Source organism: Tachysurus vachellii, chromosome 1 (genome assembly GCF_030014155.1).
Source record: "Tachysurus vachellii isolate PV-2020 chromosome 1, HZAU_Pvac_v1, whole genome shotgun sequence".
Classification (NCBI taxonomy): domain Eukaryota; kingdom Metazoa; phylum Chordata; class Actinopteri; order Siluriformes; family Bagridae; genus Tachysurus; species Tachysurus vachellii.
In genome coordinates this window covers 5,156,386-5,181,220 of record NC_083460.1, presented here as the reverse complement: position 1 = coordinate 5,181,220, position 24,835 = coordinate 5,156,386, and the positions used below count along the sequence as shown (strand labels likewise).

The following is a 24,835-nucleotide window of genomic DNA, read 5'->3' as shown; positions in this document are numbered from 1 at the left end:
CAAGACAATACAGACATAAATAACACTGTACTATACAAGACAATACAGACATAAATAACACTGTACTATACAAGACAAGACAATACAGACATAAATAACACTGTACTATACAAGACAAGATAATACAGACATAAATAACACTGTACTATACAAGACAAGACAATACAGACATAAATAACACTGTACTATACAAGACAAGACAATACAGACATAAATAACACTGTACTATACAAGACAATACAGACATAAATAACACTGTGCTATACGAGACAAGATAATACAGACATAAATAACACTGTACTATACAAGACAAGACAATACAGACATAAATAACACTGTACTATACAAGACAAGATAATACAGACATAAATAACACTGTACTATACAAGACAAGATAATACAGACATAAATAACACTGTACTATACAAGACAAGATAATACAGACATAAATAACACTGTACTATACAAGACAAGATAATACAGACATAAATAACACTGTACTATACAAGACAAGACAATACAGACATAAATAACACTGTACTATACAAGACAATACAGACATAAATAACACTGTACTATACAAGACAAGACAATACAGACATAAATAACACTGTACTATACAAGACAAGATAATACAGACATAAATAACACTGTACTATACAAGACAAGACAATACAGACATAAATAACACTGTACTATACAAGACAAGACAATACAGACATAAATAACACTGTACTATACAAGACAATACAGACATAAATAACACTGTGCTATACGAGACAAGATAATACAGACATAAATAACACTGTACTATACAAGACAAGACAATACAGACATAAATAACACTGTACTATACAAGACAATACAGACATAAATAACACTGTACTATACAAGACAATACAGACATAAATAACACTGTACTATACAAGACAAGATAATACAGACATAAATAACACTGTACTATACAAGACAATACAGACATAAATAACACTGTACTATACAAGACAATACAGACATAAATAACACTGTACTATACAAGACAAGATAATACAGACATAAATAACACTGTACTATACAAGACAAGATAATACAGACATAAATAACACTGTACTATACAAGACAATACAGACATAAATAACACTGTACTATACAAGACAATACAGACATAAATAACACTGTACTATACAAGACAAGACAATACAGACATAAATAACACTGTACTATACAAGACAAGATAATACAGACATAAATAACACTGTACTATACAAGACAAGACAATACAGACATAAATAACACTGTACTATACAAGACAAGACAATACAGACATAAATAACACTGTACTATACAAGACAATACAGACATAAATAACACTGTGCTATACGAGACAAGATAATACAGACATAAATAACACTGTACTATACAAGACAAGACAATACAGACATAAATAACACTGTACTATACAAGACAAGACAATACAGACATAAATAACACTGTACTATACAAGACAAGATAATACAGACATAAATAACACTGTACTATACAAGACAAGATAATACAGACATAAATAACACTGTACTATACAAGACAAGATAATACAGACATAAATAACACTGTACTATACAAGACAAGATAATACAGACATAAATAACACTGTACTATACAAGACAAGATAATACAGACATAAATAACACTGTACTATACAAGACAAGACAATACAGACATAAATAACACTGTACTATACAAGACAATACAGACATAAATAACACTGTACTATACAAGACAAGACAATACAGACATAAATAACACTGTACTATACAAGACAAGATAATACAGACATAAATAACACTGTACTATACAAGACAAGACAATACAGACATAAATAACACTGTACTATACAAGACAAGACAATACAGACATAAATAACACTGTACTATACAAGACAATACAGACATAAATAACACTGTGCTATACGAGACAAGATAATACAGACATAAATAACACTGTACTATACAAGACAAGATAATACAGACATAAATAACACTGTACTATACAAGACAAGACAATACAGACATAAATAACACTGTACTATACAAGACAATACAGACATAAATAACACTGTACTATACAAGACAATACAGACATAAATAACACTGTACTATACAAGACAAGATAATACAGACATAAATAACACTGTACTATACAAGACAAGATAATACAGACATAAATAACACTGTACTATACAAGACAATACAGACATAAATAACACTGTACTATACAAGACAATACAGACATAAATAACACTGTACTATACAAGACAATACAGACATAAATAACACTGTACTATACAAGACAATACAGACATAAATAACACTGTACTATACAAGACAAGACAATACAGACATAAATAACACTGTACTATACAAGACAAGATAATACAGACATAAATAACACTGTACTATACAAGACAAGACAATACAGACATAAATAACACTGTACTATACAAGACAAGACAATACAGACATAAATAACACTGTACTATACAAGACAATACAGACATAAATAACACTGTGCTATACGAGACAAGATAATACAGACATAAATAACACTGTACTATACAAGACAAGACAATACAGACATAAATAACACTGTACTATACAAGACAAGATAATACAGACATAAATAACACTGTACTATACAAGACAAGATAATACAGACATAAATAACACTGTACTATACAAGACAAGATAATACAGACATAAATAACACTGTACTATACAAGACAAGATAATACAGACATAAATAACACTGTACTATACAAGACAAGATAATACAGACATAAATAACACTGTACTATACAAGACAAGACAATACAGACATAAATAACACTGTACTATACAAGACAATACAGACATAAATAACACTGTACTATACAAGACAAGACAATACAGACATAAATAACACTGTACTATACAAGACAAGATAATACAGACATAAATAACACTGTACTATACAAGACAAGACAATACAGACATAAATAACACTGTACTATACAAGACAAGACAATACAGACATAAATAACACTGTACTATACAAGACAATACAGACATAAATAACACTGTGCTATACGAGACAAGATAATACAGACATAAATAACACTGTACTATACAAGACAAGATAATACAGACATAAATAACACTGTACTATACAAGACAAGACAATACAGACATAAATAACACTGTACTATACAAGACAATACAGACATAAATAACACTGTACTATACAAGACAATACAGACATAAATAACACTGTACTATACAAGACAAGATAATACAGACATAAATAACACTGTACTATACAAGACAAGATAATACAGACATAAATAACACTGTACTATACAAGACAATACAGACATAAATAACACTGTACTATACAAGACAATACAGACATAAATAACACTGTACTATACAAGACAATACAGACATAAATAACACTGTGCTATACGAGACAAGATAATACAGACATAAATAACACTGTACTATACAAGACAAGACAATACAGACATAAATAACACTGTACTATACAAGACAAGATAATACAGACATAAATAACACTGTACTATACAAGACAAGATAATACAGACATAAATAACACTGTACTATACAAGACAAGATAATACAGACATAAATAACACTGTACTATACAAGACAAGATAATACAGACATAAATAACACTGTACTATACAAGACAAGATAATACAGACATAAATAACACTGTACTATACAAGACAAGACAATACAGACATAAATAACACTGTACTATACAAGACAATACAGACATAAATAACACTGTACTATACAAGACAAGACAATACAGACATAAATAACACTGTACTATACAAGACAAGATAATACAGACATAAATAACACTGTACTATACAAGACAAGACAATACAGACATAAATAACACTGTACTATACAAGACAAGACAATACAGACATAAATAACACTGTACTATACAAGACAATACAGACATAAATAACACTGTGCTATACGAGACAAGATAATACAGACATAAATAACACTGTACTATACAAGACAAGATAATACAGACATAAATAACACTGTACTATACAAGACAAGACAATACAGACATAAATAACACTGTACTATACAAGACAATACAGACATAAATAACACTGTACTATACAAGACAATACAGACATAAATAACACTGTACTATACAAGACAAGATAATACAGACATAAATAACACTGTACTATACAAGACAAGATAATACAGACATAAATAACACTGTACTATACAAGACAAGATAATACAGACATAAATAACACTGTACTATACAAGACAATACAGACATAAATAACACTGTACTATACAAGACAAGACAATACAGACATAAATAACACTGTACTATACAAGACAAGATAATACAGACATAAATAACACTGTACTATACAAGACAATACAGACATAAATAACACTGTACTATACAAGACAATACAGACATAAATAACACTGTACTATACAAGACAAGACAATACAGACATAAATAACACTGTACTATACAAGACAAGATAATACAGACATAAATAACACTGTACTATACAAGACAAGACAATACAGACATAAATAACACTGTACTATACAAGACAAGACAATACAGACATAAATAACACTGTACTATACAAGACAATACAGACATAAATAACACTGTGCTATACGAGACAAGATAATACAGACATAAATAACACTGTACTATACAAGACAAGACAATACAGACATAAATAACACTGTACTATACAAGACAAGACAATACAGACATAAATAACACTGTACTATACAAGACAAGATAATACAGACATAAATAACACTGTACTATACAAGACAAGATAATACAGACATAAATAACACTGTACTATACAAGACAAGATAATACAGACATAAATAACACTGTACTATACAAGACAAGACAATACAGACATAAATAACACTGTACTATACAAGACAATACAGACATAAATAACACTACTATACGAGACAAGATAATACAGACATAAATAACACTGTACTATACAAGACAAGATAATACAGACATAAATAACACTGTACTATACAAGACAAGATAATACAGACATAAATAACACTGTACTATACAAGACAATACAGACATAAATAACACTGTACTATACAAGACAATACAGACATAAATAACACTGTACTATACAAGACAAGATAATACAGACATAAATAACACTGTACTATACAAGACAAGATAATACAGACATAAATAACACTGTACTATACAAGACAAGATAATACAGACATAAATAACACTGTACTATACGAGACAAGATAATACAGACATAACAAATATAGCTGCAAGCAGCGATACCGGGGTCAAGCCGATCAGATGCGCTCAGAACATGTCGCTGATGAACCATACCAAGTTTCGTAGCGATATGGCATTGCATTGGTAAAATACTGAACTTAATGTGAAAATTCAAAATGTGTGTGTGTGTAAGTGTGTGGAGGTGTGAGTGTGTGTGTAAGTGTGTGTAGGTGTGAATGTGTGTGTAAGTGTGTGTGTAAGTGTGAGTGTGTGTGAGTGAGTGAGTGTGTGTGTGTAAGTGTGTGTGAGTGTGTGTAAGTGTAAGTGTTTGTGTAAGTGTGTGTGTGTGTAAGTGTGTGTGAGTGAGTGTGTATGAGTGAGTGTGTAACTGTGAGTGTGTGTATGTGAGTGTGAGTGTGTGTGTGAGTATGTGAGTGTGCGAGTGAGTATGTGAGTGTGCGAGTGTGAGTAAGTGTGCGAGTGTGAGTGTGTGTGTGTTCCTCGTATGTGAAATACTGAACTTAACGTGAAAATTCAAAATGTGTGTGTAAGTGTGTGTAGGTGTGTGTGTGTGAGTGTGAGTGTGTGTGTGAGTGTGAGTGTGTGTGTAAGTGTGAGTGTGTGTGTAAGTGTGAGTGTGTATGTAAGTGTTTGTGTAAGTGTGTGTGTGTGTGTAAGTGTGTGTGAGTGTGTATGAGTGAGTGTGTAACTGTGAGTGTGTGTATGTGAGTGTGAGTGTGTATGTGAGTATGTGAGTGTGCGAGTGAGTATGTGAGTGTGCGAGTGAGAGTAAGTGTGAGTGTGTGTGTGTGAGTGTCTGTGTGTGTCTGTGTGTGTGTCTGTGTGTGTGTGTGTGTGAGAGTGTCTGTGTGTGTCTGTGTGTGTGTCTGTGTGTGTGTGTGAGAGTGTGTGTGTGTGTGTGTTAGGTGTGAGTGTGTATGTACGTGTGTGTAAGTGTGAGTGTGTGTATAAGTGTGAGTGTGTGTGTAAGTGAGTGTGTGTGGAAGTGAGTGTGTCGTAGACACCTATTGTTATCGTTAGTTTTCTTCTTATTATTATTCTTCCTCTTCCGCCATTGAGGTCAATGGCAGCCCATAGAACTGTACGTAGGAAAGTTATACACACACACAGACACACACAGACACACAGACATGCACACACACACACACTCACACACACACACACACACACACACACACACACACACACACACAGACGCACAGAGACACTCACACACACTCACACTCACACACACACACACACACACTCACACTCACACACACACACACACACACACAGGATCAAGGATACTGGCCATGGAATCCTGGGTGTGGCAGCTCTCTCCGGGCCACAATGTTCTCAGCAGCAAGGTCATAACGCAGCAGCGTGGGGCTCTGTTTGCGTTGGTAGTACAGCGTTCCATGGTACACTCCATCGACTCCGGTAAAAGCAGGACCTTCGTGGGGTAGCCACGGGCAAGCTGCTCCAGGTTTTCATAGGCGTACAGTTCTCGTACTTCACTGCCCACAGTGTCGATGCGCCACACCGTGTCTGGCCCATATGGAGCTCCTGGAGACTCTGGGTCCTGGAACCACATCCCGTATTTTCCTGTGATGCTGTTGGCCTTTTGATGGGTCTCAGGCTCACCGACAGAAACAAGTTCCCCACAGCCTTTTATACATAGAATAAACAAAACAGATTATTATCATAAAAATCAAGTTGTTTGTAGGCACATTTCAAATTTCATGTCTATTCATGTTGTTTTTTTATAGGCTGGTTGCTAATGTATAGATTTAAAGCCATTTTTTATTGAACAATCTTAAAAAATGAAGCTGTCAGACCTGCATGGTCCTTAAGGTTCTCCTGGACTTTAGGAGGAACTGAAACTTCAGACGGGGGCACGATGGCTTAGTGGTTAGCACGTTTGCCTCACACCTCCAGGGTCGGGGTTCGATTCCCGCCTCCACCTTGTGTGTGTGGAGTTTGCATGTTCTCCCCATGCCTCGGGGGTTTCCTCCGGGTACTCCGGTTTCCTCCCCCAGTCCAAAGACATGCATGGTAGGTTGATTGGCATCTCTGGAAAAATTGTCCGTAGTGTGTGATTGCGTGAGTGAATGAGAGTGTGTGTGTGCCCTGCGATGGGTTGGCACTCCGTCCATGGTGTATCCTGCCTTGATGCACGATGACGCCAGAGATAGGCACAGGCTCCCCGTGACCCGAGGTGGTTCGGATAAGCGGTAGAAAGATGAATGAATGAATGAATGAATGAAACTTCGGACACCTCAGCCTTCATCTCTTGGAATTCTCCAGACACAGCAGGACCTACGGGAGAAAAGGTTATTAAAGCAGATCTAATATATGACAGAAAATAAATATCAAACATATTTAATTCCAATTTTTTTACTCCTTACAATTTCACTTAGACTTTAAAGACATGTTAATGGAAGGAGTCTCCAGTGTCAGTGCATTGGAATGGTCAGAGTGAAGTGTTGTGTGTTTTTTGAGTGTGTGTGAGAGAGTGAGAGAGAGAGAGAGAGAGAGAGAGAGAGAAAGAGAGAGAGAAACAAAAACTACAACAGGAGCTAACTTGTTTCATGGATGTTCAACAACATAAATGAAAGTGTGAAGATAAGAATTCAAAGTATTTTTTTTTCACTCCATATTGTGAGGTTTAAAATTTATTTTTTAGGTTCAAACTTTGTATGGATACCAATGAATCATCTCTGCACAGTAAGTATTTTTGCCTATTCAATCTGACTTACTGCCTTCACACTCATCTCCAGCTTCTCTCATAAGAGCAGATCCTCTCCACTGCCTCTGTTAGTGCTCAAGTTGTCCTCCGTGTCAGGAGGCAGTGAACAGGGTTTCTCTCTGAGCTTCTCCGTCTCTATCGTGAGCTCCTCTACTTGTCTCTGGAGCTCCTTCACCTGCCCATCCAGCTGATCTTTGTCCCGAAGAAGCTGTCTGATCTCCTCCATCTCAGCCGGTGTCCTTGCCGTCTCTGGTGCTGCCTCGGCCCCTAGCACACGGCTCACCACTGCCTCCAGCAGCATGACACGAGCGCTCAGGTTTTCTGCCTCCATGGTACTGGGACAGCTGGACTCCACTGGGCTGTCCACGGTGAAGGTGTACTGGCAACGGCCGTAGCGGTCATCTGTCCTGCAAAACGAGGCTCTCTCTTGACCCTGGACATTTACAAGTAAGCAGAAGGTGAACAGCATGAACCTCGTCCAAATGATTATGATCAAAAGAGCCAAAGACTCTGTATTTAAATAAACAAAAAATCTGTGAATTAAATTCTGTTTAACTGTTTGTTTTTCTATATAAGTAAGTGTTTCTTCTTTTAAAGTCTCTTCACTTGGGTGGATGCTGACTAAGCTTTGAAATGGTGGAAGGTGGTAATTTATAAGAGCAACTCCTACTGAAATGTGGGAGGAGAAAGAATGCATGAGAGAGAGAGAGCGAGAGAGAGAGAGATTTGAAAATCTTTACACCACAGCTTTGCTCTGGATCAGATCCATCCCAAATTTATATTCATACACTTTTATGTTTACAATATATTTCTGTTACTATGGAAACCGCTCCACATAAAAGGATGTAAACAAGTGCAATTGTCAAATAATTTTGTAAGGACACCTTTATTTAACATTAATGAAACAGGGGGGCTTAGTGGTTAGCACGTTCGCCTCACACCTCCAGGGTCGGGGTTCGATTCCCGCCTCCACCTTGTGTGTGTGGAGTTTGCATGTTCTCCCCGTGCCTCGGGGGTTTCCTCCGGTTACTCCGGTTTCCTCCCCCGGTCCAAAGACATGCATGGTAGGTTGATTGGCATCTCTGGAAAATTGTCCGTAGTGTGTGATTGCGTGAGTGAATGAGAGTGTGTGTGTGTGTGTGCCCTGCGATGGGTTGGTACTCCGTCCAGGGTGTATCCTGCCTTGATGCCCGATGACACAGGCTCCCTGTGACCCGAGGTAGATAAGCGGTAGAAAATGAATGAATGAATGAATGAATGAATGAATGAATGAATGAATAATTTAAGACTCAATTTCCCTTGGTATCTTTTTAATTTGAATCACTTTGTTCTGCTGAAACATTAATGTAGCCCAGCTAGGGTTATATTAAGTATCATTTATTTTATTTTCATGTAATGGGGCATTTATGATTGTTTGTGGTTCATATAATATCATAACTGTGTCTGTGTATACTGATAAAATAATTGTGCACTTCCCCTTTAAGAGTTACTGCATGTATAAGGTTTGTTAGTAATACACTGTCTAAAAACGTGGCTTTACCTAGCAGTTTGTTCATTTTATTTGTGCTTGGCCGTTTTCCCACTTATTCCCACCTCTGCAGCTTATACTGAGAATTATGATTGGATAAAGGGGTGGAGTTTAGAACTGCAGTTCGGTGTGAGAGTTTTTTTTGTCTCCTGCAGGTTTTAAGGCTAATATAGAGTAAATAACCACTGACAAAGGTTAGCACGTTCGCCTCACACCTCCAGGGTTGGGGGTTCGATTCCCACCTCCACCTTGTGTGTGTGGAGTTTGCATGTTCTCCCCGTGCCTCGGGGGTTTCCTCCGGGTACTCCGGTTTCCTCCCCCGGTCCAAAGACATGCATGGTAGGTTGATTGGCATCTCTGGAAAATTGTCCGTAGTGTGTGATTGTGTGAGTGAATGAGAGTGTGTGTGTGTGCCCTGCGATGTGTTGGCACTCCATCCAGGGTGTATCCTGCCTTGATGCCCAATGACACCTGAGATAGGCACAGGCTCCCCGTGACCCGAGGTAGTTCGGATAAGTGGTAGAAGATGAATGAATGAATGAATGAACCACTGACAAAGTGTGTTAAAGTGTCTGTATTTGGCTGACCGAGTGTTATCACTACTTTTATTTATTTATTTGTGTATATAATCTGTACAAGAGTAAAGTTTACGAGTTGTTTCTTCTGAGTGCTGCACAGAGCAGCCGAAGCTACGCTAATTCTCGTGACTATCTGACTGCTTTCCTACAGTCCAACATTGCGTTTAGTTTAGTTAATGATGTGACTGGGAGGAATTCATGGACCAGTTGGGACTTACCTCGGTCGTGCTTTGGAGTATCGTTGCTATGGGGATAAAAGATATTGCGCTGCTGTTCGGTAGAGGAGGGACTACAGAAAGATGTACAGCTTCAGAGGAAGGAATTTCGTGTTCCAGCCGCCTGGGAATCCGTTCAGGGGATCTGTTTATTGTTTTATTTCAGCTCGTAAGGGTGAAGAGGCCATTTGCTGTTTTAAAGGCCACCACGATATAAACCCTATATCGAGTCATTTTGTGCTGTTATACACATACAAAATGAAATATATTATATTTAAGTCACCTTAAAGCCTATATTCAGTATAACACATAGAAAACACATTCAGTAAAAAAGGAAAATCTCTTTCTGGATATTTCGGTAGCTCTTAAAAGAGCTGTTGTGTTTATTTTGTTTAGTGTTTAACGTTTATCCGACAAATACGTATAGAGCGCTATGGCCAGTGTTATGGCCAGTTTTGTGGTCGGGGTCAAAGGTCCTAAGGCGTTGCACAATACACTTTTATCACTTCAGAATCTGCTGCTTTATTAATTCACATGGCAGAAGATTTTATTTATTTTAGTAACAGGTAACAGGAATTCCATGCTTTACTAAGAACTCTTACATATTTTAATTACAGATTGAACCATTTTGATTGAAAAGCTGAGATACAAAAATAATTCCATTTTTCAGAATCAGAATCAGAAAGAGCTTTATTGCCAGGCATGTTTCGCACGCGAGGAATTTGTTTTAGTGACAGAAGCTCCACAGTGTAACAGAATGGCATATACTATATAGGCAAAATTGTACACATGTACAGGTTGAAATGTGCAATTGAAATATACATATACAAATATAGGCAATTTGTATGTACAAATGTGTTGATCAGATGGATAGCCTGAGGGAAGAAACTGTTCCTATGTCTGGTCATTCTGGTGCTCGGGGCTCTGTAGCGTCGACCAGATGGCAACAGTTCAAAGAGGGAGTGTGCTGGATGTGAGGAGTCCAGAGTGATTGACTTTGCCCTTTTGCTCACTCTGGAGAAGTACAGATCTTGGAGGATGGGGAATGTTGTACCAATGGTTTGCTCAGCAGTCCGGACTACCCTCTGTAGTCTCCTGAGGTCAGATTTGGTAGCTGAGCTGAACCAAACAGTAATTGAGGTGCACAGAATGGATTGAATGATGGCAGTGTAGAACTGTTTCAGCAGATTCTGTGCCAGGTTTAACTTCCTCAGCTGGCGAAGGAAGTACAACCTCTGATGGGCCTTTTTCACAATGGAGTCTATGTGAATGTCCCACTTCAGGTCCTGGGAGATTGTGGTTCCCAGGAATCTGAATGACTCCACTGTTGTGACAATGCTGTCCATGATGGTGAGTGGGGGGAGAGCAGGGTGGTTTCTCCTGAAGTCCACTATCATCTCCACTGTCTTGAGCGTGTTCAGCTCCAGGTTGTTAAGGCTGCACCAGACAGCCAGCCGTTCAACCTCCAGTCTGTAAGCAGACTCGTCACCGTCCTGGATGAGGCCGATCAGTGTGGTGTTGTCTGCAAACTTCAGGAGCTTGACAGAGGGGTCATTTGAGGTGCAGTCATTCGTGTACAGGGAGAAGAGCAGTGGGGAGAGGACACAGCCCTGGATTTGAGTTTTCCCAGTCGCACTAGCTGCTGCCTGTCTGTCAGAAAGCTGGTGATCCACTGACAGACAGACGAGGGCACAGAGAGCTGGGTTAATTTGGGCTGAAGGAGTGATGGGATGATGGTGTCTTTTCAACTCCTTGAATTCGGTGCAAAGTTTCTTCGTGCATAGCCTCCATTCTCTGCATGAATCTCATTAGTATCACTTACTGCTGGACTATCAGAACTCGGTTTGGGTTTTTTGGCAGGATTCGGTTCAGGTGTATCATGTAAAGGCACGAGTCCACTGGAGTGTCCAGCAACAGCATCCATATCACAGCTCAGTGTTCTCCTTGCATAGCTGTGCATAGCAAGGTGTGTTTCTTCTTTTTTATCCATATTCTCAAGTCAGCACAGCAGTTTGTGGCAAAAGCACGTTTTTTTTTACGTGACAAGTGCGTCTGCAAAACTTAACAAAAATGTGCAAAGAAAAAAATATATATTTGCAGTTAACTTACTGTATAAAGCAAACAGTACCTTTGAATTAGATCTGAACATGAACAGATTAGAAATTAAACAAGGATTTGAGCAAAGTTTTTAAGAGCCACAGCAAAACCGTCCTCTCTCGACGCCATCTTGGCCTCGCCCCCATGGCAGAAGAACATGCCTGGACTTAAACCACGTAACGACGTGATGACATAGCAGCATGATGTCATCACGCATAACCGTAATTCAATGATAAGAATGCAATTACTTTAACACCCCCACTCGCTCTTAGCTCATTGTGTTATCAGAAAAACAATACTCAAAACAAAAACAAGTCTTCACTTTAACATAAATAAACATACACTTTTCACATTTTTAAGTGCCAAACATATCTCAAACAAATCTCTTTAGTTTTTGCTTTGTCATAATGTCAGCAACCATTTTCTCTGTGGGATAATACTCCAAAATTACCTTACCATCATTTACAGTTTCCCTTATAAAATGGTATTTGATGTCAATGTGTTTGCACCTCTGCCTACAGATTGGGTTTCTGGCTAGTGCTATGGTAGCCTACCTTGGTTGTCCTCATATACTGTACTTTTGTTTGTGTATATTGGTAAGTGTTCATACACTTAAGTAGCTGTTTCAACTAGATACATTCCTGCATGGCTGACCCTAAGGACATGTACTCTGCTTCACAAGTAGATAATGACACTGTAGATTGTTTTCTGGTTTTCCAGGAAATCAAAGAACTTCCTTTACTTAGATTGACACAATATCCTGAGTCTTTCTTTTGTATCTGATGCCCAGTCAGCATCACTATATACTCTTAGATCTAGTTTCTCTGTGTCGTTATAGTTCCTGTTTTGTTGTACCTTTAAGGTATCTGAACACATGTTTTACTGTGTTCCAGTGTTGTTCTGTTGGTTCAGCAAAATGTTGAGATAGTCTACTGACAACAAAACTTAAATCTGGTCATGTGCAAGTGGACAAATAGATTAAACTTCCCACTGCCTCCCTTAACTTCTTTGGCTCTTTCATTTTTTTCTGCATCATCTGAATCATCAATTGAATCACTTTGTGCTGTTATTACACTATATTGAATCACTTTGTGCTGTTATAACCCTATATTGTATCACTTTGTTGTTATAACGCTATATGGAATCACTTTGTGCTGTTATAACGTAGAGAAACGTGTGTTGAGACTACATCTGTATGACCCGCACTCACTCATGAGCCTAGACCTGTAGTGTTCCCAAGCCCCGGTGAGGTGGGACGAGTGTGAAAGGGCGATGTCTGCACTCTGAGCACCAATATACGTCAAGAAGGGTGAAGGTTCACTTAAAGTTTAGTGCTGTCCACATGAATCACCCGACACACATCCTAAATATCCTGTCACCCAACATAAGTAGACATTACAGGATTCAGTTGTTGAAATAAAATAAAGTAAAAATCTTTTTAATATTTCACTATTGTATTTTTTATTTTAAAACAAGTGAACAAATAGAACAAATAAATAAGAAAAAAAAAAGCAGGACATGTCCTTATTGTCCACTCCTGAGGCGGAGCACCAGAATAATGATGGACCCCTCCTGGAGCAGCCACTGGTGGTGTGGGGGTATCCCTTTTAGGTTAAAGATCATTCTTGATCATTTAGAGCCATTGTGTTCAGGGCGTACACCACATCAATGTTGATGTCACAGGTCCTGAGGCGGAGCACCACCCTATATTGAATCATTTTGTGCTGCAGTAACATTCATTTTAAAGTAAATAGATCACCAGCATCACTTTAGTGCATTATTAACCCTCACAGTGTGTTGATAGAATTTTTAAGAGTGGAGTAACTGCCATACCACAAATATCCGGTTATCATTATGTGACAATCTCATCCAATACAATAAAGAAACAAAGTGAAATTAATGCAGCAAAAAGAGAAAAACGTAACAAAAGACAACAAAGACAGAAAGCAAGGAAGAAGGAAGCTATGGAAAATAAAAAAAGGAAATGGGGAAACTGTTGAATGAAATAAAGAAATTGAATGTATCTGATTAAAACTGTAAAGAAGAGATCCAGAAGGAAGCTGATTCAACAACAGGAGGAACAGACACTTTACCTACAGTAGACAGTTGGATAAAGAACCATCTTGCTGAAAGAAGATTATTGAATTGTTATAAGTTTTCTTTTTCATTTTATAGAACGATAAGTTTTCTTTACCTTTTAACAAGGTAAGATGTCAGTCTTATTTTCAGACCTTATGTTAAATAGCTTTTGCATTGTCGAATTTATGATATGTCATGGACTACAGTCCAACTTCATATGTTGTGCCGACGGTGTGCTTGTTAGACACTGTTCGGAAAAGCAGTCCGACTGAATAGCTAATAGTCCAAAGTAAACACGATAAGACTTGGATGACTGAGAATCGTCACCGACATAAGACGTCTCGATGTGATAAGCACATTGCATGTCCTATAACGTCGTCACAATAAAAGCACCCCGTTGTTTCGCTAGGGTAATGCTCTTATTGTGAAGCAGCTACAATAAAAGATTTGTAAGGCCTTAAAGTAAAGTTGGCCGCATATTCACAGATTTGAATTTCCCGAGTCAATAACTCCTGAGCTAAATGCTGTTATTACACAAATAACACCTCTTTTCTATTGTAGTACTGTAGAGAGGCAGCTACAACCCAATTTTCCTCAAAATCAGCTTTCCTCCGTGGTGGACAAAATACACAAATCTCTATGGGCAGAAGACTGAGAGACAGATTCCAAGGGACCAAACTGTTGGACCAAACAAAGGGCCACTCCTAATGTTCCTGCTATATCTCTGATGGATTTGTTTTGTTTATGAAGTCTAATGATGGCCTGTTTGACTTGCATGGAGAGCTTCTTTGAACACATGATGTAGGTTGACAGAAACAGATTCCAAGTGCAAATATCACACTTAGAATCAACTCCAGACCTTTTACCTGCTTAATTGATGAAGAAATAATGAAGGAATAACCTACACCTGTCCATGAAACAGCTTTTGATTTTTGACTTTTGTCCAATTACTTTTGGTCCCTTGAAAAAGGGGGCTGGTTACTCTCAAGAGCTGTAATTCCTAAATCCTTCCTCCAATTTGGATTTAAATACCCTCAAATTAAAGCTGAGAGACTTTCAGCACACTATACTGTACCTATACAACTATAGCTTGAATATGTTTTGGTAAATACCTGAAAAACTAAACAAAAATTGTGCCTCTTTTCAAATGTATATGTACCTAACTGTATATGAAATTTGTAATCTAGTTTGAAAGATTATCAGTCAAAAACTAAATGTATTATTGCAATTTTGAAATTTGGCCAACAACTTATAAGATCAAATAGTATTCATAACAGTAAGTTTTAATTATGTCATTTATTGCTTTTATATTAGTTTTCTTGTTGGCAGTAGGAGTAGTAGTAGAAAAAATACTACTAATAATAATAATAGTAACCTGCAACTATTTGTAACCATTGTGAGTTTTTTTTTTTATCACAATTTACTACTACTGCTAATAATAATAATGATAATAATAATAATAATAATAATAATAATAATAATAATAATAATAATTAAAGCTGCAAGCAGCATTTCCCGGGTTCAAGCGTTTAAGGCCTTTAGGGAGTTTAAGGCCTTAAAGGATTTTCACATACACAAAGTGACCCGCAAGTTACAGAGGGTGGCACCCGCTCCTAACGGGTCCTAGTGTCTCTAATACAGAAAAGCTTACTAACGTTGCACAATATATGTCATGTGAAGTACTCACCTGTCCAGTTTTCCCTAAAATAAACAAAGTCATATTGGTGAGTCTACAATCCTCGTGCGAAGCAAAACGTCTCTGTTTTGTCTTTTATTCAGTTATCACGTTCACTGAGTGTGCGAGTGTGAGTAAGTGTGCGAGTGTGAGTGAGTGTGTGTGTAAATGTGTGTGTGTGTGTGTGTGTGTTCCTCGTATGTGAAAACATACTTAGCAATAAAGACCTTTCTGATTATGATTCTGATGTTGCAAAAATTTTGCCTCTAGGCCTTACGAGTCAGCACAAAATTGGGTTTTTGGACTGTTGGTGGCGCTAGAGGGTTTGAGCTAGACACACCAAAGTTGCTATAATACCTTCTAAGACTGGCCTCTACATGTGTGCCAAATTTCATAACTTTCCTACGTATGGTTCTATGGGCTGCCATTGAACGCAATCCGTCCTCTGCAAATGATCCAAAATGCAGCTGCATGGCTTGTTTTCAACCTGCCAAAGTTCTCACATACCACCCAGCTGCTACAATCCCTCCACTGGATTCCGGTAGCTGCACACACCAGATTCAAAACACTGATGCTGGCCTACAAAGCCAAAAACGGACCAGCTCCCTCTTACCTCAAAGCCCTCATCACTCCTCACACTGCACCCCACACCCTCCGATCTACCAGCACTGCTCGACTGGTTCCACCATCGCTCAGGGTAAGAGGCAAGTATACTACAAGACTCTTCTCTGTACTGGCACCAAGGTGGTGGAATGAATTTCCCCTAGAGGTCCGGACAGCTGAGTCACTGGCTATTTTTAAGCGGTGGTTGAAGACCTACTTATTCAGGAAACACTTCAACTAGCACTTCTTTCCTTATCTTTTGCATTTAAAAAAAAACAAACAAAAAAAACTTCACACTTTTTCGTTGTAACTTTGAACAAAATTTAAAACTCATGGTATCTTAAGTATGTAACTTAGTGAGCCAGCATTAATGTATTCAATGTTAGAGATTTAAGCACTTACAGTATGTATGTTGCTCTGGATAATGGTGTCTGCTAAATGCTGTAAATGCAAATGTAAATAATGCGCTCCACGCTCCTCTTCTTTCCTCTAGATGTTGGAGCTTGACTGTGGGTCAATTGTGTTAATTCATTCAACTACTAGAACCTTCGTGAGATCAGACTCTGATGTTGAGATGTTGTGGAGACTCCGGTTCCAGTTCATCTCAAAGGTGTTCAGTGGTGTTGAGTCAGTGCTCTGTCAAGGACACTCGAGTTCTTCACTCCAACCTTCACCTCCACACCATGTCTTCATGGAGCTCAGGGACTTTGTGCACAGGGACATTGTCATGCTGGAACAGAGTATAGAAAATTGAATTAACACCTTCTGACATACAGAACCTAGTATTAGAAAGCATTGTGGTATGAAATGTAAAAACAGAGTGAAATGAAGTGAAACTGATAATGTGACAGGATTAAACGTCATCACTGAGTTCATCACCGAGCGCTAAAAACAGGACCATCAAGTCAATTCAATTCAAATTTATTTCTATAGCGCGTTTAATAATGGACATCGTCTCAAAGCAGCTTTACAGAATATAAGAAACGTAATACAAGAAGTTTAATATTATACAAAGATTAATATATAAAAAAGATCAAGATTAATATCAGACTTATATTTATCTCAGTGAGTTACTGACCGACTGACCTTCAGTCTTCCAACCAGGATCAATTGTTTACCCCATAGTCAAGGCTTAAGTGCAGGGGAGATCATGCTTTTTGTATTGCTGCCCCCAGGCTTTGGAACGCCTTGCCACTATCCATTAGACAAGCCTCTTCTCTTAATATTTTTAAGTCCAGGCTAAAGACATTTTTATTTTCAAAAGCATATGGCTGATGGGATATTTGTACGATTTTATAATTTTTTTGTTTGTTTGTTTGTTGTGTTTTTCTGTATTTAATGACCTAATGGAAAGCACATTGTTCGACGGAAGTTGTAATTAATTGTGCTGTATAAATAAATTGTCATCATTATTGACATTGTCATATTTAAATGTGTGTGTGTGAGTGAGTGTGTGTGGGTGAGAGTGTGTGTGTGAGTGTGAGTGTGTGTGTGTGTGTGTGTGTGTCATGGTAAACATTTGAACACACAGCGCCTGAGCTGTCACTTTATTTTCTCCTTGTGGTGAGCGCTCTTCAGTGTGTCCTCTACTCTCATCAGTCTTCCTGTAAACCCACAACTTGTGAGGCTTGGTGCAAATGACCAGCACCACAGTGACACACACACACACACACACACACACACACACACACACTCACACACACAGACGCATACAGACACACACAGACACACACAGGCACACACACACACACACACACACACTCACACACACACAGACACACACACTCACACACACGCACACACACACACGCACACACACACACACACACACACACAGACACATACAGACACACACAGACACACACACAGACACACACACACACACACACACACACAGACACACACACACGCACACACACACGCACACACACACACACACACACACACACACACACACACAGACGCATACAGACACACACAGGCACACACACACACACACAAACACACACACAGACACACACATACACAGACACACACACAGACACACACACAGACACACACAGACACACACACTCACACACTCACAGACACACACACAGATACACACACACACACACACTCACACACACACACACACACACACAGACACACACACACACACACACACACACACACACACACACACACAGACGCATACAGACACACACAGGCACACACACACACAAACACACACACATACACACACACACACATACACAGACACACACACAGACACACACACAGACACACACAGACACACACACTCACACACACACACTCACAGACACACACACAGATACACACACACACACTCACACACACACACTCACAGACACACACACACACAGACACACAGACTTCTTCGAACTGGCTTGATTTTTTGTACGCATCATCTAGAGACACTCCAGACAAAAAGTTATCAAAAGTTTATTGATAGACCTATCTGTTGTTGGTGTGTAACACATCAAAGAATATGATGGCGAGCACGCTGAAATGTATTTGAGCCCTGATTCTGATTCTGATTCTGGTCATGTAGAGGCCAGTCTTAGAAGTTACTATAGCAACTTTGGTGTGTCTAGCTCAAACCCTCTAATGCCACCAACAGTCCAAAAATCTAATTATGTTCATGTTTATAACTGCTGACCCGTAAAATTCTTGCATATTGTGGATCCTTTGCTCATGCCGATTCGATTGCACCATATGACGTCATTTCTGTCATGAATATCTTCTCAAACTTTTTGTGCACAGGGTAATTTCCAAAAATGCCTTTAAATTATAACAGTTACGAAACGGTATGGTTCATCACGACATGTTCTGAGCGCATCTGATCGGCTTGACCCCGGTATCGCCGCTTGCAGCTATATTTTTTAATATTTGTTTGTGTCAGTAATGAAACCTAGTTGTTTTTCTTTTCTCACAACTTAATTCAAAACACCTCAAATACTGAAAACACCTCTACAAGGGTGTGTAGACTTTTGCACAGTACTGAATATGAACACCAGGGAACAGATCTGTGTGAGCTAAAATGAACAAACTAAAGTAATGATGAACTGAAATAAGCCAGAATTAATTTGTCATTTAATCAGAAGAAGGTTACAGTCTGATAGGTTTCAAGTATAAATTTCTCACTCACACACACACACACACACACACACACACACACACACACACGCACACACACACATCTCTCACACATTTTCTATGCTTCTTCTTTCTTACTCTACATTTTCTGTCCTTTACTATTATGAAGCTGTTTGAGCTCCACACACGAGAACAAGTCGTGATCCAGGAAGAAGATCAGACAGTACAGTGTATTACAGTGAAGTTATTGACTGTTTTTTATTATTCGCTTTTCGGGTTTTGCACTTTGCAGACGGTCCCTTGGAATGTGTCTCTTAGTCGTCTGCACATAGAGACTTGTGTATTTTGTCCACCGCTGATTTTGAGGAAAATTGGGTTGTAGCTGCCTCTCTACATTACTACGATAGAAAAGAGGTGTTATTTGTGTAGTAACAGCGTTTAGCTCAGGAGTTATTGACTCGGGAAAATCGAATCTGTGAATATACGGCCAACATTACTCAAGTTCAGACTATCAGGTTTTTCAGGAACTACAGAACACGTGTTAATGTGATGAGCAAATAAACGACAACACTAACACCTCTTCTCTATCTAACTCTATCTTCTAGATAGACATGGATCTGATCTGAACAATACGGCTGTAACATGAGAAGCGTAAACACTGAAGCTGGAAAACTGAAGCTGCTGATTAGCTTTAAGATTAACATTCGGTTCTTTGTTCACTTTAATGCCGCTAGTCAGAGCATGTAAATGTGAAGCTATTATACTCTGATCCCTGAAGACACATCCTAACTGCTACAGGATTTCTCAGCTCAATTCAAAGGGATTAATGAGTTTGTAAATAGAGTGAGACGAGACAAACAGAAATACTCGTTCAGACACGACTCAGTTAACGACTCTGAAATCACATCAAGCTCTCGACTCAAATACTCACTAAAAGATGGAAAACACAACGGAGTTCACGCTTTAACGGTATCGTACAGAATCTACACACTGAATATGTGGAACATGAAACACAAACTGTGGAGATTTGTGAACAGAAGTATGTAAAAGAAATGATATAATAAGAAGGACATACAGTAGTCATGTGTTGAATTATTTGAATCTCCTCGCGTCTGCACAGTGTCTCTCTCTACTTCAACATCCGTTACTGTGGAGTTTTCTTCCTGTAACACAGCAGTATATTTCACTGAATCTGAATCAGGAGGAGACTTTATCACGCCTGTGATTTTATACCAAATTATTTTCCCCACAACTTTACCTGTTCATTGCTCTCTGCACTGTGAGCTTTATTAGTCACATCAGAGGAAGTCAGTTCCTCAGAAATTTCTGAAAATAAAGAAAAAATAATCAGATTAAATGTTACTGAACTGAACAAATATAAAAACTGAACTAAACACATGAACAGAAAGATTCATTACTTGCCTTGTGGTTTTTTCTTTTTCAGCAAAATACACAAAGTTATTATTATAATTAATAACACAATACTTCCAAGAGATATCAGAGCAGGACGCAGTGAAGAGGGAGGATCATCTGTACAGAGTAAGATATAATCATAAATGTAGATAAATAATAATTAATGACAGAAATATTATATGATCATATCAGCAGATCTACATCAGACACAAAGTTCATGTTATTTAGATTTTCCCTTAAATCCATGAGAAACCTGTAACATGACGCTACACTGGATTAATATTCCATTAATATTCCATTAATATTCCAGTGCAGTTAGTGAAACGTGAATCCTCTATGTATTTTAAATGACTTTTTATTAACCAGACAGATGATCAGTAATGAGTTTAGACCCATTGACGTACCTGAGACGTCACAGAGCTCTGTGATGATGAGAGAAGTTGTTTTATTGCTCACAAGGTTTGCAGAAACACAGCTGTAAGTGTTAGTGTCATTGTATTGTATTTGAAGTGAGAGATTGAGGGGAACACTGAGATCTGTGTTATTGGTGATGGAGATTCTCTCATTCTCTCTGTACCAGGATAACTTCACATATTCTCCATTCTCCACAGAACACAGGAGGAAACACGACTCTGTGTTATTCACACTTCGCTTTCCTCTTTCATTTATTATTACTGGAGTTGATACCGGAGCTAAAACAAACACATTATAGGAGAATGGATTAGAAACACAACTCTGTGTGTGTGTGTGTGTGTGTGTGTGTGTGTGTGTGTGTGTTTTGGTTTGAGATCTGACTCCGCCCCTGACACATCATTGGTTAATTCCTCTAATGTCTTCACCTCTTCTGTGTTTTTATTTCATTAATAATAAGTCATATATATTCCTCGCTTTTTCCTTTTGAGCTTTTGTTCATTGTCCTTAATGTGATTCTGAGCCTTGTTTTATTTCAGTTTCCCAATTTACAGTCTCACTTATTCCTTGTGATTATAATTATTTAGTAATATTGATTTCCCTGTGATTCTTTTCCCTGTATGTTTATCCTCTGTACAAGTCCCAGTGAATGACCTGTTATGATAGAAACATTAATGTATTAAAGTTTTACTGAAATGTTACAGCTGAAGCCTCCAGAGATCTTCAGTGACAGACACCAGAAGCTGGTTAGGTATCAAATAACTCATGTTAATGTGGGTAGAATCTCAGTGGCTGATAGTTTCAGGATATTTCAGGCTTGTTCTCATGTCCAGGATTTTTTTTTTGATTGGATTAAATATATAATGACTTGTTTCTTCATGGTGAATATTTATTCTGATAATCAGGAAAATAAAAGTCTAATTATTTCTGAGCAGATTTATTTTAAATGATTTAATGATGCAGTTTGACCTGACTGAGCTCTGATTGGACGTTTTATATTGAAGTTTAGAATAAACACAGATATGAAGGAGAAATGAAACACTTTTACTCACCATAAACACTGACATTGAAAGTCCTAAATGAGACCGGTCCATTGTGGGTATGGAATACATAAACTCCAGAATCATTTCTGCTGATGTTCCTGATAGTTAAAGCTCCACTGATTCTGTCCAGCTGCAGTCGCTCTTTAAATCTCTCACTGATTTTTGTAACAATTTTTCCATCATCCACCTGACTAATCAATATCCGTTTATCTCCTTTCTCAGGTCCATAAAACCACAGAATCAGAGCATCAGGCTGAATCCCAGTTATCTTAGGACGAAGAGTTATATTGGTTCCTTCCAGTTCCTGCAGTTTGACCGTCTCGTCTCCAGCTTCACACAGTAAACCTGCATCACAGCTTCAGCTTCATCATTTCACTCACAAACATCATCCTATCCTCATCACATGAAGTCCATTAAAACTACACTGTGATACAGATCTGTCAGTGAAGATGATGCTGCATTTAGACCTGAAAATGCCGAAACTTTACATTTCATAGAATCAGATTTGTTCTGAAGAAAATATATTATTATTTACTACAGTAGTGCAGCTAAGACCAGATCTGGTATATTATGATATACGTTGCCTTGCAAAAGTATTCACTCCATTAAACCTCATGAGATTTTAATGATAAAGTACATTTTAATTTTTAAAAAATCATTTATTGTTTTGGGCACGGTGGCTTAGTGGTTAGCACGTTCGCCTCACACCTCCAGGGTTGGGGTTCGATTCCCGCCTCCACCTTGTGTGTGTGGAGTTTGCATGTTCTCCCCATGCCTCGGGGGTTTCCTCCGGGTACTCCGGTTTCCTCCCCCGGTCCAAAGACATGCATGGAAGGTTGATTGGCATCTCTGGAAAATTGTCCCTAGTGTGTGATTGTGTGAGTGAATGAGAGTGTGTGTGTGTGCCCTGCAATGGGTTGGCACTCCGTCCAGGGTGTATCCTGCCTTGATGCCCGATGACGCCTGAGATAGGCACAGGCTCCCCGTGACCCGAGGTAGTTTGGATAAGCGGTAGAAGATGAATGAATGAATGAATTTATTGTTTTGGGATATTTGTTCTGCTGAAAGGAGAAATGTCCAAATATCTGGGTTTTTCTTAGCAGACTGAAGGATTTTATACTAAAAATTCATTCTTTCTTCAGTTTTGACATCCTAACTCCTTCAGGGTGACTGTTGGCCTCACTGTTGGCCTCCATCACAGTCCTTGTCTAGATAATGTTTGTGTATGTGGTGTGGATGTAGCTTCCACTTCCTCACTACTGACCTCAGTGGGATGTCCAACCATTTGGATATAATTTTACACCCTGTTCCATCCTATTAACTGATCTTTTGTTCTTTCTTAGAAAGCTCCTTCATTTTCACTTCTTTCACTAGACTGACTGTGTCTTCAATGGAAACTCAATAAAAGTGGTTTTTATTCAGAAAATTAGAGCTGTTTTAATATTTCAGATGTGAAATACAAATTTAAGCAAAATGTTTTCTGGTTAAAACAATATCTTTCAGCTGAGCTTTGAGACATTTTGACATCAATAATTAATTGTGACTGAAAATAAACTGTAAGAGAACATGAGTGCAATGAAAATACTGAGAGGAAAAATAGATTCATTTATTATGTAATTCTCACAAACCTGACCAATTCCATGGGGGTAAATACTTTTGCAAGACTGTCTATTTTACGGTGGCCGGGAAGTGCAAAACAAATTAACAAAACCCAAACCAAATTAACAAAACCCAAACCAAATTAACAAAACCCAAACCAAATTAACAAAACCGAAAACACATTAACAAAACCCAAACCAAATTAACAAAACCCAAACCAAATTAACAAAACCCAAAACACATTAACAAAACCCAAAACACATTAACAAGTCAGACAACCCGGAAGCGGTTGGTATAATTTGTTAATGGAAACTTACCATCATCGGACGAGACACCTTTCATTCACCTGTATATCTTTAATGACAGTCGTCTT

The 24,835-nt window shown here is 38.1% G+C and overlaps 1 protein-coding gene and 1 pseudogene across 1 annotated transcript; both read right to left on the bottom strand.

Moving 5' to 3' along the window:
- Window positions 1-6,650: 6,650 nt before the first annotated feature.
- Window positions 6,651-8,870, bottom strand: LOC132843113 (myocilin-like; annotated as a pseudogene).
- A 7,428-nt stretch (window positions 8,871-16,298) lies between these two features.
- On the bottom strand, window positions 16,299-24,059 carry LOC132843105 (titin-like). Its single transcript, XM_060866208.1, has 7 exons — window positions 24,047-24,059; window positions 22,873-23,208; window positions 21,814-22,101; window positions 21,419-21,526; window positions 21,255-21,322; window positions 21,072-21,159; window positions 16,299-17,606 (listed from the first exon to the last, which is right to left on the bottom strand). The coding sequence occupies exons 1-7, from the start codon at window positions 24,057-24,059 to the stop codon at window positions 17,602-17,604; spliced, it is 906 nt and encodes a 301-aa protein (XP_060722191.1). The 3' UTR covers window positions 16,299-17,601.
- Window positions 24,060-24,835: the final 776 nt, after the last annotated feature.